General features: G+C 32.5%; 2 protein-coding genes across 9 annotated transcripts in view; both read right to left on the bottom strand.

The window, feature by feature from the left end:
* The window catches only part of LOC126708877 (probable cinnamyl alcohol dehydrogenase 1), a 35,846-nt gene extending 27,841 nt beyond the window's left edge, over positions 1-8,005 (bottom strand). The window contains exons 1-7 of one of the 3 annotated variants that reach the window (XR_007649283.1): positions 7,823-8,004; positions 7,493-7,587; positions 6,712-6,825; positions 6,405-6,635; positions 5,818-6,103; positions 5,336-5,486; positions 4,963-5,217 (exon numbers count right to left, since the gene is read on the bottom strand). Coding sequence is in view for 2 of the 3 variants with exons in the window: in XM_050408865.1 (XP_050264822.1) it covers positions 5,021-5,217; positions 5,336-5,486; positions 5,818-6,103; positions 6,405-6,635; positions 6,712-6,825; positions 7,493-7,581 (1,068 nt within the window). In the remaining variant the exon portion in view is untranslated. Of the gene's footprint in view, positions 1-4,793; positions 5,218-5,335; positions 5,487-5,817; positions 6,104-6,404; positions 6,636-6,711; positions 6,826-7,492; positions 7,588-7,742 lie in introns of those variants that run through there. The other 2 variants (XM_050408865.1, XM_050408864.1) reach the window with 2 other exon arrangements.
* LOC126708878 (probable cinnamyl alcohol dehydrogenase 1) overlaps positions 1-11,995 on the bottom strand; it is a 38,855-nt gene that overhangs the window by 1,503 nt on the left and 25,357 nt on the right. The window contains exons 1-4 of one of the 6 annotated variants that reach the window (XM_050408870.1): positions 1,865-2,003; positions 1,588-1,682; positions 473-586; positions 166-396 (exon numbers count right to left, since the gene is read on the bottom strand). In XM_050408870.1, coding sequence (XP_050264827.1) covers positions 166-396; positions 473-586; positions 1,588-1,676 — 434 coding nt within the window. In that variant the 5' untranslated portion in view covers positions 1,677-1,682; positions 1,865-2,003. Of the gene's footprint in view, positions 1-165; positions 397-472; positions 587-1,587; positions 1,714-1,864; positions 2,004-11,995 lie in introns of those variants that run through there. The other 5 variants (XM_050408872.1, XM_050408868.1, XM_050408871.1 and 2 more) reach the window with 5 other exon arrangements.

Genomic DNA, 11,995 nt, shown 5'->3' with positions numbered 1-11,995 from the left:
CATCAAATTGCCTCCAGCAGAAACATTTATTTAAACCAGGGTTTTGTTTTTGGGTTGGGGGGGGGGGGGGGGGGGTGTTTGTGGTTTATATTATTATGTAATAGTGAATTTTGCATCTATAGGAAAATGAAGAAAGAGAATACAGTAGCATCAAAGAATACTTACCTATCATGGACAACAATATAGCTGGAATATCCTCCTTTTGTAATAGTACCATCATCATCCACCCCATTAAAGGTTAAAACTGGTCCCTTTACACAATGAACTTCTTCTTCATCGTTACAATAGTCACAATCTCTACATGAATTGACATAAGTTCCTACTCCAACGTGGTCACCAACTTTGAAGCGGTTAACATTAGAGCCGACCTCTTGCACAATGCCAACAATCTCATGTCTGGTGTGCAAATATTACATTTTTATCAGTTCATAAAATTCTAAAACTTCTCATAGTATACAGTTTGTCCACTTACCCAGGCACCAAAGGATACTTTGAATCCCCATGTTCATTCCTGGTCCAAGCTACATCAGCATAACAAACTCCACAGTGTGTAATTTTTATTGAAACATCATCACTCCTTACGGCCCTGATCAGAAAATTTTCCCAAGTTAATTCTTGATCAGAACAAACTGCTTTTAACAATCAAGCAATGCAAATTTCAAAAATTATTAATCATGGTTCTTAAAATCATATGAGAACTCAGGCATAGGATCATTATTGTCAACTAATGAAATGGAAAACAACATTTGAAATTCACTTTCAGGTGAAATTTTTAATAATTTCCATTAACTTTATCTAGTTATTTCCATTATGAACATGAAAGAGAATAAAAATACCTAAACAAAATGACACAATGTACAAAGAGGACGATATCTATGTGCATTCAAGAACAAAGTTTTTCTTTTCTTTTGCTTTTTTTTATGCATGTAACTCAAGAAAGGAATCATCCATCATCATATAATTCTGTGAGTATAGTATGTTCTACTGCATTATATGTATATGCGAGTGAACTTGACTGTTAATCCATGCTTCATAGGACATTATATGATCAGTCATTGGCTTAAAAACTTGCTTGGCAAGACATTTTTGGGATTTAAAATAATAAAAATAATATAAAGTCGGGGTAAAAGCAAGAGTATAAGATCTGCAAGGCATGCTCAATGAAACAATATGCAAGTAGAAATTCTTTTCTTTTTCTTAGAAAATGACATCAACTATTTGACATTTGAGAAAAGTTGAGGCCTGTTTGATCGCCCAATAAAGTTTGAGGCCTCCACTCATATTTCTAAACACTTTTTCATGAACAAATCCAATATTTTGAATTGGCAAATGGACCATCATCAAAAGTAATTTGAAGTGAGGGCATTTCATGAAAGTAGAACAGAATATGTTACAGAGATGGCTTCAATTTTGTTTTATTTTTTTTTTATAGCCCCCTTCAAGATGATGGATTTGTATGTCAAAACAATGAAGGGCAAGTGTTTCCTTAATAAATAACGTGTAAACATAGAGGCTTCTTTTTTTCCTTCCTTTAAAGACGAGTAATCTTTTTTTTTACCCCTAAAAAAAATTGAACTAAATATATACCTGCGGTTGAAGCTGTAAGGTGATAAAAAGCCAGATGCATCTCTTGCTGCCCATCCAAGACAATCTTCATTTGCACTCAAGGAGCTCATTGTTCACTGGTCTACCATAAAGGAATCAAATATCATCTTATAAGACATGTAACACAGTGAATATTGGCACCATATATTACTTCAAATCATAGCCTGAACAAGTTATATTCAAATAAAACAAAAGGTAATGACTGTAACAGATTACAGATTGAAACACATGAATTGCTACTAAGTTTATGTTGACTTACATGAAAGAGAAAGAGAATATACTTCAAAGTTCAAAGATCAAAGACCAAGGACCAAAGACCAATCCAAGCTGTAAGACTAACTAAACAGGTTTGATAGTTCAGTAGGTGAATGAAATCAACCTCTTAGTCTCCTATTTGTAGGTAGACAAAATGATTCCACAGCTCTTTACCTTACACCCGACTACATACAATCATTAGTTCAGTAATCCATTTACCAGTCCACCTATAAATTAACAAAGAACCATCACTATATTACTATTTTATTAAACAAAGAACAAATCAATCATATTGTTTATTGGATTATGATAATAATCACCTCCACACCACTGGTAGCGCAGCCCCAATAATTTATAGTACCAAATTTCACATTATTAATTCTTTAGTACAAAGAAATTAAGGGCACATTGACGCAGACAGTGACATCCCTGAACTTTTATGATAAGGGAAATAATAATAGATGCATTTAGGGTATTGGTTAATAATCCATTTAAATAAAAAGATTTATGAGAAAAAAAAAGTAATTAATATTTTGACAGTTTTTTTATTTTCCATAAAAGTGATGTCAAAATTTTCCTAAAATAAATTGTTAACCATTGTCCTAAGGACACTCCCTAATATAACCCTTAGATAAACCTTTTAGGTGGTCATCCTACCAATCAGATTCAACTTACATACAAATTAAGATTATCCTCATGACTTCAAGTTGAGTTTTGTTGTTTTGTGACGTGTACAAACTTGTGTGGATTAGAGTGTCTGTAATAATAAACACACAAATTTTTAAATTAATACAATACGTAATTATATTAACTAGAGGTTTTGTTAATGGATAAACTTAAAATATTTGTTAATGGACTATTTAAGAAAAAAAAATTGATACAATTTTTAAGAAAAATGTAAAAAATAATAAATAAATAAATAAAATTTATGAAAAGTTTCTATTTTTTTTTTTTTCCTTACATTAATAAATGATTCTGACACTTGCCCATTTCTCCAAAGGTGAGAGCCCATGCTGGGCCCAAGACCTTTGGTACAACTAGAAATTATTTTTTATTCTTGATCAAGGATTCAAGGTACAACTAGAAGTTTTGAGACCATGCTTTCTCCACGCACTCACATACACAGTCGGACATTATATCCATTATGGTAATGGTTATCATTCATTAATAGTTTTAAGTTTTTGTGATTAACAATAATTTGTCATGGCAACATCAAGAAATTATTCACTCCTAAGGGTGAGTCTTCCCTCCTCTCAATGACTCGGTTCCAAAACCAGGTTATCTTTTTTTTTGAAAAGAAAACCAGGTTATCTTACAGCTCCTTTCATTTGACAACGAAATACATACTTTTCAATTCTTGTTTACAAATAAAATAGTGAATGCACTCTGTAACTGGGAAAAAATAAGAAGAAACCACAACATGGCCTGACCTGACCCCCCACCTACCCCATTTGCTCCCAACCAGTCAATTCAAAATATCTCTTTTCACTCTTTGTCCGGCCACACATTATTTGTTCTTCTTTTCTTTTCTTTTTCTCTCAACACAATGCACGCACTCATCCTCTCCCTCACTGTTGTCCCACCGGTACACTCCACACCACCGTACACTGCATTTTTCTGGCAAGGATCGCTGAAAACTTCATAGGAAAAGCTAAGGCTCACTCATCTCTACTATTTGAGGAAAAAAATCTCTAATCTTTTTATGGGTATTATACTTTTGCTAGAGGTTATTTTTTATCAAAGCTTTAATAACAAAACTCATGTGATTTATGAGCATTGGGAGTAACATTTATATGTTTATATGTATGGGTTTTACATTAGTGGAATTATTTGATTTTGAATTTTATGGATCTGTGCTTGAATTTGTGCTATTGTGTTGTTGATATTGTGCTTATGTTTAAATGGGTTTGTGTTTTTGAGCTTGTTCTTTTGTGTTTCTAAGCTTGTCTTTTTGTGTTCCTTGAATGGATTTAGTGTTAATATTGGGTTAGTTTTGTTGAAAGAGAGTAGATTCATGGATTTGTGTTCTTATATTTTGGAGCATATTGTGTTTGCTTTGTCAGTATATTGTGTTTGATTTTGAATTTTTTGGGTTTGTGTTTAATTTTTAATTTTTAATTTTGTTGATTTGAATTTTGATTTTTTTGGGGGAAAAAAACTCAGAAAATTTTTTTTTTTGTTTAAAAAAAAGCCTATAACCGCAATTATAAACGTGTTTCAAAAAGAGTCTAGGGTCCGTTTGGATTGAACTTATTGTTGTTAAAACTGAAAACTGAGAACACTATAGCAAAATAATTTCTAAATATGTGAATAGTGCCGTGGAATTCATTTTTAATATTTTTAATGTATAAACAGTGTTGCTACAGTAATAAACAGTGCATGAACAGTGATAAAACAGTGCGTGAACAGTGACATTTGCTCTTGAACAGGAAACTTGGTCTCTCCCTTAAACGCGTGAAAGCAACAAAAAAAAAAAAAAAAAAAACGTGACGCTGGATTCAGCGGAAGCGTTGAATCTAAACCCACACTATATCCACATTTCAAAAATGCGGCTATAGACCCCAAAAACACCAAGGACTCCTTTCTCTTTCTCAAAATAAAATGCATTGATTTGGCACGAATGCATTCAATTGTAGCACTTATTAGTCACGACTATAGAGAGAGCATTATACGGAATCAATCCATTGCTGTGATTTTTTTTTTCTTTTGAAGTTGAATGGTCATGTATTTAAATTTAATTGGAAAGCCTAAAGTTCACCTAAGAAATTATATCTAACTTTTGCCTTCTAATAAAAAGTCTCTCCCCAGCTATTTCACTAAGTAGAGTTAATATTTTGATTATTTAAATTTAATATACTTATTACTTTACCATATATATATTGTTCCCACAAGCACCTGCACAGCACAGGTGATAGGACTATGATACAAAAGGGTTCACAATTTAAAAGTTCACACTTCTCATTCTTATTAAACCATTCCTCACAATATTGCTCAACAATCCATTCACTTATTTCAGGCTAGTATGCAAGTAAAACCATTCCTCACAATACCACTTTACAACCTGTCAGAGTTTCAACATTTGATCCAATACCTTCAATGTACCTAAAATATGAACATAAATATCGAGAAGAGGAATTTTCCTTGTGCCTTTAGTAGTATATCATTTCAGGGAGTTCTCAATATCGATCACAAACCGATACCTCACGTCTCTCTTTATTAGCCTCTCAAGAGCTTCATTTGCATAGTGAATTGGAATTACTTCTATGTTTGGGTAAATTTTATGAGCACTACAGAAGTCTATCATTTCTCGTATCAACTTTGTACCACCTGTAAGGCTACCAGAAACGGTTTTCATTCCTGTCAAAAGATCAATGAGTGTTGTTCAATATTACACTCAAGCCTAGAAAGCTATCACCAGCTAAAAGAGTTCTTAAAATTGCATTAAACTCTTCAAAACTGATAGTTTTCAAAATACCTATGTTAAGGCTTGCAGGATGGAATTTGACTTCACTTGGGAATGCCACTAGGACCAGAACACCACCAGTTTTCAACAGTGACATGTATGGATCAAATGGGTGATCACCAGCTGCAGTGTCAATTATAAAGTCTAATGACTTAGCCTCGGCCTGTAAATAGCATGCTAACAATCAATACAACAATCCATAAAGATAGGTAAACAATTTCAATATTGCTAATGTTAATAGGGCAACAAATGCTCTATAATCAGGATTGGAAAATCAGAGTGAGAATAATGATAAGGTACGATACTGTTGCTCATGGTTCAATTTCTTAAATAATGGCCAAGATTCAGAAATGGATATTGAATTAGGGCCTACTGATGTTGAAAATCATGCCATGCCACTTGTAAGACTTGTTTTCGTGTGTTTTTTTTTTTCAATAAATTCAGCTTGTTCATAAAATTAAAAAATCTTTATAAGAAATTTTCTGTAAATCTACCTTCATCTGCTCTTGGTCAGATGAGACCACAAATTTGTCTGCACCAAGCAAAGTTAGAGCTTCCTCTTTCTTGGATATGCTAGTGCTGAGAACAGTCACATTCAACCCAAACGCCTTCCCAAACTTCACTGCCATGTGACCAAGACCTCCAAGTCCAATCACTCCCAGAGATTTACCAGGTTGGTTCATCTTGTGGCGTATCATGGGACTGTACACGGTGATTCCAGCACAAAGCAAAGGAGCTGCTGAAGCCAATGGATAGTCATCAGGTATCCTGAAGCAGTACCTGCAAGACCAAAACTAATATTCTTAATTCGTGAAAAACTTACCAAATCCCATGAGTATAAAGCTAAAAGATCACCTACCTTCTTCAGTCAAAAAAAAAAAAAAGAAGCTAAAAGATCACAATTATCACATCAAATTATCAAATTCAGCATAAACATTTATTGAAACCATGGTTTTGTTTTTGGGTGAGGGTTGGGGGGGGGGGGGGGGGGGTGTTGTGGTTTATATTATTATGTAATAGTGAATTTTGCATCTATAGGAAAATGAAGAAAGAGAATACAGTAGCATCAAAGAATACTTACCTATCATGGACAACAATATAGCTGGAATATCCTCCTTTTGTAATAGTACCATCATCATCCACCCCATTAAAGGTTAAAACTGCTCCTTTTACACAATTAACTTCTTCTTCATCGTTACAATAGTCACAATCTCTACATGAATTGACATAAGTTCCTACTCCAACGTGGTCACCAACTTTGAAGCGGTTAACATTAGAACCGACCTCTTGCACAATGCCAACAATCTCATGTCTGGTGTGCAAATATTACATTTTTATCAGTTCATAAAATTCTAAAACTTCTCATAGTATACAGTTTGTCCACTTACCCAGGCACCAAAGGATACTTTGAATCCCCAAATTCATTCCTGGTCCAAGCTACATCAGCATAACAAACTCCACAGTGTGTAATTTTTATTGAAACATCATCACTCCTTACGGCCCTGATCAGAAAATTTTCCCAAGTTAATTCTTGATCAGAACAAACTGCTTTTAACAATCAAGCAATGCAAATTTCAAACATTATTAATCATGGTTCTTAAAATCATATGAGAACTCAGGCATAGGATCATTATTGTCAACTAATGAAATGGAAAACAACATTTGAAATCCAAGTAGAAATACTATTCTTTTTCTTAAATAATGACATCACCTATTTGACATTTGACAAAAGAGTAGGTTCAATGATTTTGCTACTACCTAGTGCATAGTCAAATCAAGAAATGTTGACTTCAGCACCCCCAAAATGAAATTATTCAAGAAAAGTTGAAATGAGAACAAACACTATGAGGCCTGTTTGGTCGCTCAATAAAATTTGATGGCTCCACTCATATTTCTAAACACTTTTTCATGAACAAATCCAATACTTTGAAATGGCAATTCAAGATTTACGTACCATCATCAAAATAAATTTGAAGTGAGGACATTTCATGAAAGTAGAGCTGACTATGTTACAGAAATGGCTTCAATTTCGCTTTATTTTTTTTATAGCCCCCTTCAAGATGATGGACTTGTATGTTAAAACAATGAATATCAGTGTTCAAATTCATGGACAGCCAAACTTTTCCTTAATAAACTATGAGTAAACATAGAGGCTTCTTATATATATACCTGCGGTTGAAGTTGTAAGGTGATAAAACGCCAGATACATCTCTTGCTGCCCATCCAAGGCAATCTTCATTTGCAATCAAGGAGCTCATTTTTCACTGGTTTATCATAAAGGAATCAAATATCAGCTTATAAGTTACAATAAAATCAAGAAATTGACTTTCTAGCATAAGACAAAACTGTGAATATTGGCAACTTATATTTACTTCAAAAGATAAAACAAAGTAAAATAAGAGCCAAAGGCTGTGTATACCATATATATCATAAAAAGGTACTGTCTGACAGATTTCAGATTGAAACACATGAATTGCTACTCAGTTTGTGTTGGCTTACCAGAGAGAGAGAGAGAGAGAATATTACTCCAGTCCAAAGATCCAAACCAAAAGATCCAAACCAAGTAAGTCAACTTTTAATAGGTTTGATAGTATCACTATGTATTAGTACGCGAATTCAAACTCTTGTAAAAGTCTCCCATAAATAGGTAGACAAGATGATTTCACAGAACTTTATCTTACACCCGACTACATTCGATCATTAGTTCTTTTCTTTTTTTTTTTTTTTTTTTGGCGAAAAACACATTTTGGTCCCTACATTTTGACCCGATTCCCGTTTTAGTCCCTAAGTTTTTTTTTTACCGCTTTTAGTCCCTCTCCAAAAAAACGGTTCCATTTTAGTCCCTGTCGTTACATCAGAAACGGATATTGCTGACATGGCAAACAGCAAAGTCAAAAAATAATAAACTAATGTCTACGTGGCCTAAATTAATAATAAAAAATATTTTTTAATGCCACGTCAGCATCTAAATTAAAAAAATTAATTTATTAATTTTAACTAAATAAAAAAAATTAAAAACATAATTAAAAACTAAAAATATTATGTATTGAAATCTAAGTGTGCCTTGAACAAGAACAACAAGAACACAAAACCACATCCAACAACACAAACCCAGAAATTATTTATAAAAAAAATAAAAAAACAACAAAGAAAAATAAAAAAACGGGAACTGTATTTCATAAATTTTAGTGGTAGGATACTGATACAAGATACTTGGTATTGTCAAAGAAATATTTCACATAGAAGAAGACTTAACGAAATAACCCAGAAATATTTCAACCCACCCCAGATGTTTTTCTCATCTAACAAATATTTTCATAAAAGAAGCAAAAGAATCTACAGGAGAAGAAGATCGCGAACCTCAGAAACGGGACTGTGAGACGGATCGGACAAATGCGGCGGCAGAGAGCCGGAGTGCATGGACCGAGCGATTCTCTCTCTACCTCTGATCGCTTCCTTCTTTCTCATCCGCCGCTCGTCGGAGCTCTCTCTGACGCTCGGACTCGGCGACGGAATCTCATTCATCTCCCAAAGCGTCGCCGCCAGCTTCCTCGCCGACACGGGCGGGGGCAGCGGCTGCTGTTGCTCCGCCACCGCCGCCGTCAACCCAGCACTCTAACCCCCTACCCATTTTTCCCTTCACACTTTCTCTCTCACGAACCCAGATTTGCTCTCTCTTTTTCAACCGAAACCAGCCAAGACAAAGAAAAATAAAAAAACAACAAAAATCCATAACAATATCCACGAACCCAAATTTGCTAACAATATCCATCAGCTCCTAAGAAATTGTTTTTCTTTTCTTTTATTATTATTTTTTGCTGTCTTTTGGTTTAGATTTGAGCTGTTGACAATTTTTTTTTTTTTGGGTTTGTGGCTGTGGGTTGATTTTCTTGGCCTGAGTTGTTGTGTGAAACAAAACAAATGAAAAAGGTCAAGTTTTTGAGGATGACCGACGAGGAATGTGGCTCTCTGCAAATATGGGTTTGAATTTAATTTTTTGAGTTTTAAATTTGCCGTGTTTGTGTTTTGTTAATCTTGTTTTTGCTGGGTTTTAAATTTGTTGTTCTAGCTGGGTTTAGTTTGTTCTTGCTGGGTTTGGTTCTTTCTGGGTTTTGTTGTCCTTGCTGGGATTAGTTTGAAATTTGTTTTTGATTTTTTTTTTTGTTTTGATGAGAGTTTTTAATTTTTTTTATTTAGTTAGAATTAATAAATTAATTTTTTTTATTTAAGGATTTTTTTTATGAGAGTTTTTAATTAATTTTTTTAATTTAGATGCTGACGTGGCATTAAAAAATATTTTTTATTATTAATTTAGGCCACGTGGACATTGGTTTATTATTTTTTGACTTTTCCGTTTGCCACGTCAACAATATCCGTTTCTGATGTAACGGCATGGACTAAAATGGAACTGTTTTTCTGGAGAGGGACTAAAAGCGGTAAAAAAAAAACTTAGGGACTAAAACGGGAATCGGGTCAAAATATAGGGACCAAAATGTGTTTTTCGCCTTCTTTCTTTGGTAGAAAGAAATTACGGGCACCTCGACCCGACACTGACGTAGGTAGTGACCTCCTCGAGATATTTAAAGCAAACCATCTAGGTGCCATCCCAATCGCACCAATCAGATTCAGCATTTTTGCCAAAATCTATTACCTCTATAATGTCCATACAAATACAAAGTACATCATTACATACGTAATAAATAAGGATATTGTTATCATGTGTTGCTTCATAGAATGGATAATAAAGTAATGTCATAATTACAAACTATTTTACAATATCTTTACAAATTGTTGACGTGACCAATTTTTTATTGGTTTTTATCTATGCCTACTACTAACATTACTTTTTTATTTACCAATAATTACTCACTACATCAGCCGTTTGTAAATTTTTTTTGTAAAAAAAATTTGTATCTCTAGCATTATTTTTGTTAATAAACCATACTAGAAAAGTTTTGACACTACTTTTATAAGAAATATAAAAAGTTATCAAAAAAATATTTATTTTATCATTTTTCCATAAAATATTTTTAAAAATAGTTTTTTTTTAGAAGATTCTAAAAATAGTTCTTAATTCAATACTCTTTAGAGAATTCTTTAAAATTTTCCATTAAAATAATATATGATCTTGCCTCTGCCATAACCGGTCAATGGCCAAAAAAAAAAAAAAAAACCAATCAAGTAAATTGTTTATTGCATTTTGACAATAATTTAAAGTACTAAATTCACGTTAATTCTTTCTTTGGTAGAAAGAAATTACGGGCAACCCGACCCAACACTGATGTAGGCAGTGACCTCCTCGAGATATTTAAAGCAAACCATCTAGGTGCCATCCCAATTGCACCAATCAGATTCAGCATTTTTGCCAAAATCTATTACCTCTATAATGTCCATACAAATACAAAGTACATCATTGCATACATAATAAATAAGGATATTGTTATCATGTGCTGCTTCATACAATGGATAATAAAGTAATGTTATAATTACAAACTATTTTACAATATCTTTACAAATTGTTGACGTGACCAACTTTTTATTGGTTTTTATCTATGCCCACTACTAACATTACTTTTTTATTTACCAATAATCACTCACTACATCAGCAGTTTGTAAATTTTTTTTGTAAAAAAAATTTGTATCTCTAGCATTATTTTTGTTAATAAACCATACTAGAAAAGTTTTGACACTACTTTTATAAGAAATATAAAAAGTTATCAAAAAAAATATTTATTTTATCATTTTTCCATAAAATATTTTTAAAAATAGTTTTTTTTTAGAAGATTCTAAAAATAGTTCTTAATTCAATAGTCTTTAGAAAATTCTTTAAAATTTTCCATTAAAATAATATATGATCTTGCCTCTGCCATAACCGGTCAATGGCCAAAAAAAAAACCAATCAAGTAAATTGTTTATTGCATTTTGACAATAATTTAAAGTACTAAATTCACGTTAATTCTTTCTTTGGTAGAAAGAAATTACGGGCACCCCGACCCGACACTGACGTAGGCAGTGACCTCCTCGAGATATTTAAAGCAAACCATCTAGGTGCCATCCCAATCGCACCAATCAGATTCAGCATTTTTGCCAAAATCTATTACCTCTATAACATCCATACAAATACAAAGTACATCATTGCATACGTAATAAATAAGGATATTGTTATCATGTGCTGCTTCATACAATGGATAATAAAGTAATGTTATAATTACAAACTATTTTACAATATCTTTACAAATTGTTGACGTGACCAACTTTTTATTGGTTTTTATCTACGCCCACTACTAACATTACTTTTTTATTTACCAATAATCACTCACTACATCAGCAGTTTGTAAATTTTTTTTGTAAAAAAAATTTGTATCTCTATCATTATTTTTGTTAATAAACCATACTAGAAAAGTTTTGACACTACTTTTATAAGAAATATAAAAAGTTATCAAAAAAAATATTTATTTTATCATTTTTCCATAAAATATTTTTAAAAATAGTTTTTTTTAGAAGATTCTAAAAATAGTTCTTAATTCAATACTCTTTAGAGAATTCTTTAAAATTTTCCATTAAAATAATATATGATCTTGCCTCTGCCATAACCGGTCAATGGCCAAAAAAAAAAAAAAAAAACTAATCAAGTAAATTGTTTATTGCATTTTGACAATAATTTAAAGTACT

This window comes from Quercus robur, chromosome 12 (genome assembly GCF_932294415.1).
Source record: "Quercus robur chromosome 12, dhQueRobu3.1, whole genome shotgun sequence".
Lineage (NCBI taxonomy): Eukaryota > Viridiplantae > Streptophyta > Magnoliopsida > Fagales > Fagaceae > Quercus > Quercus robur.
Note: the sequence above shows the minus strand (reverse complement) of the source record. Positions and strands in the feature narration are given on the sequence as shown.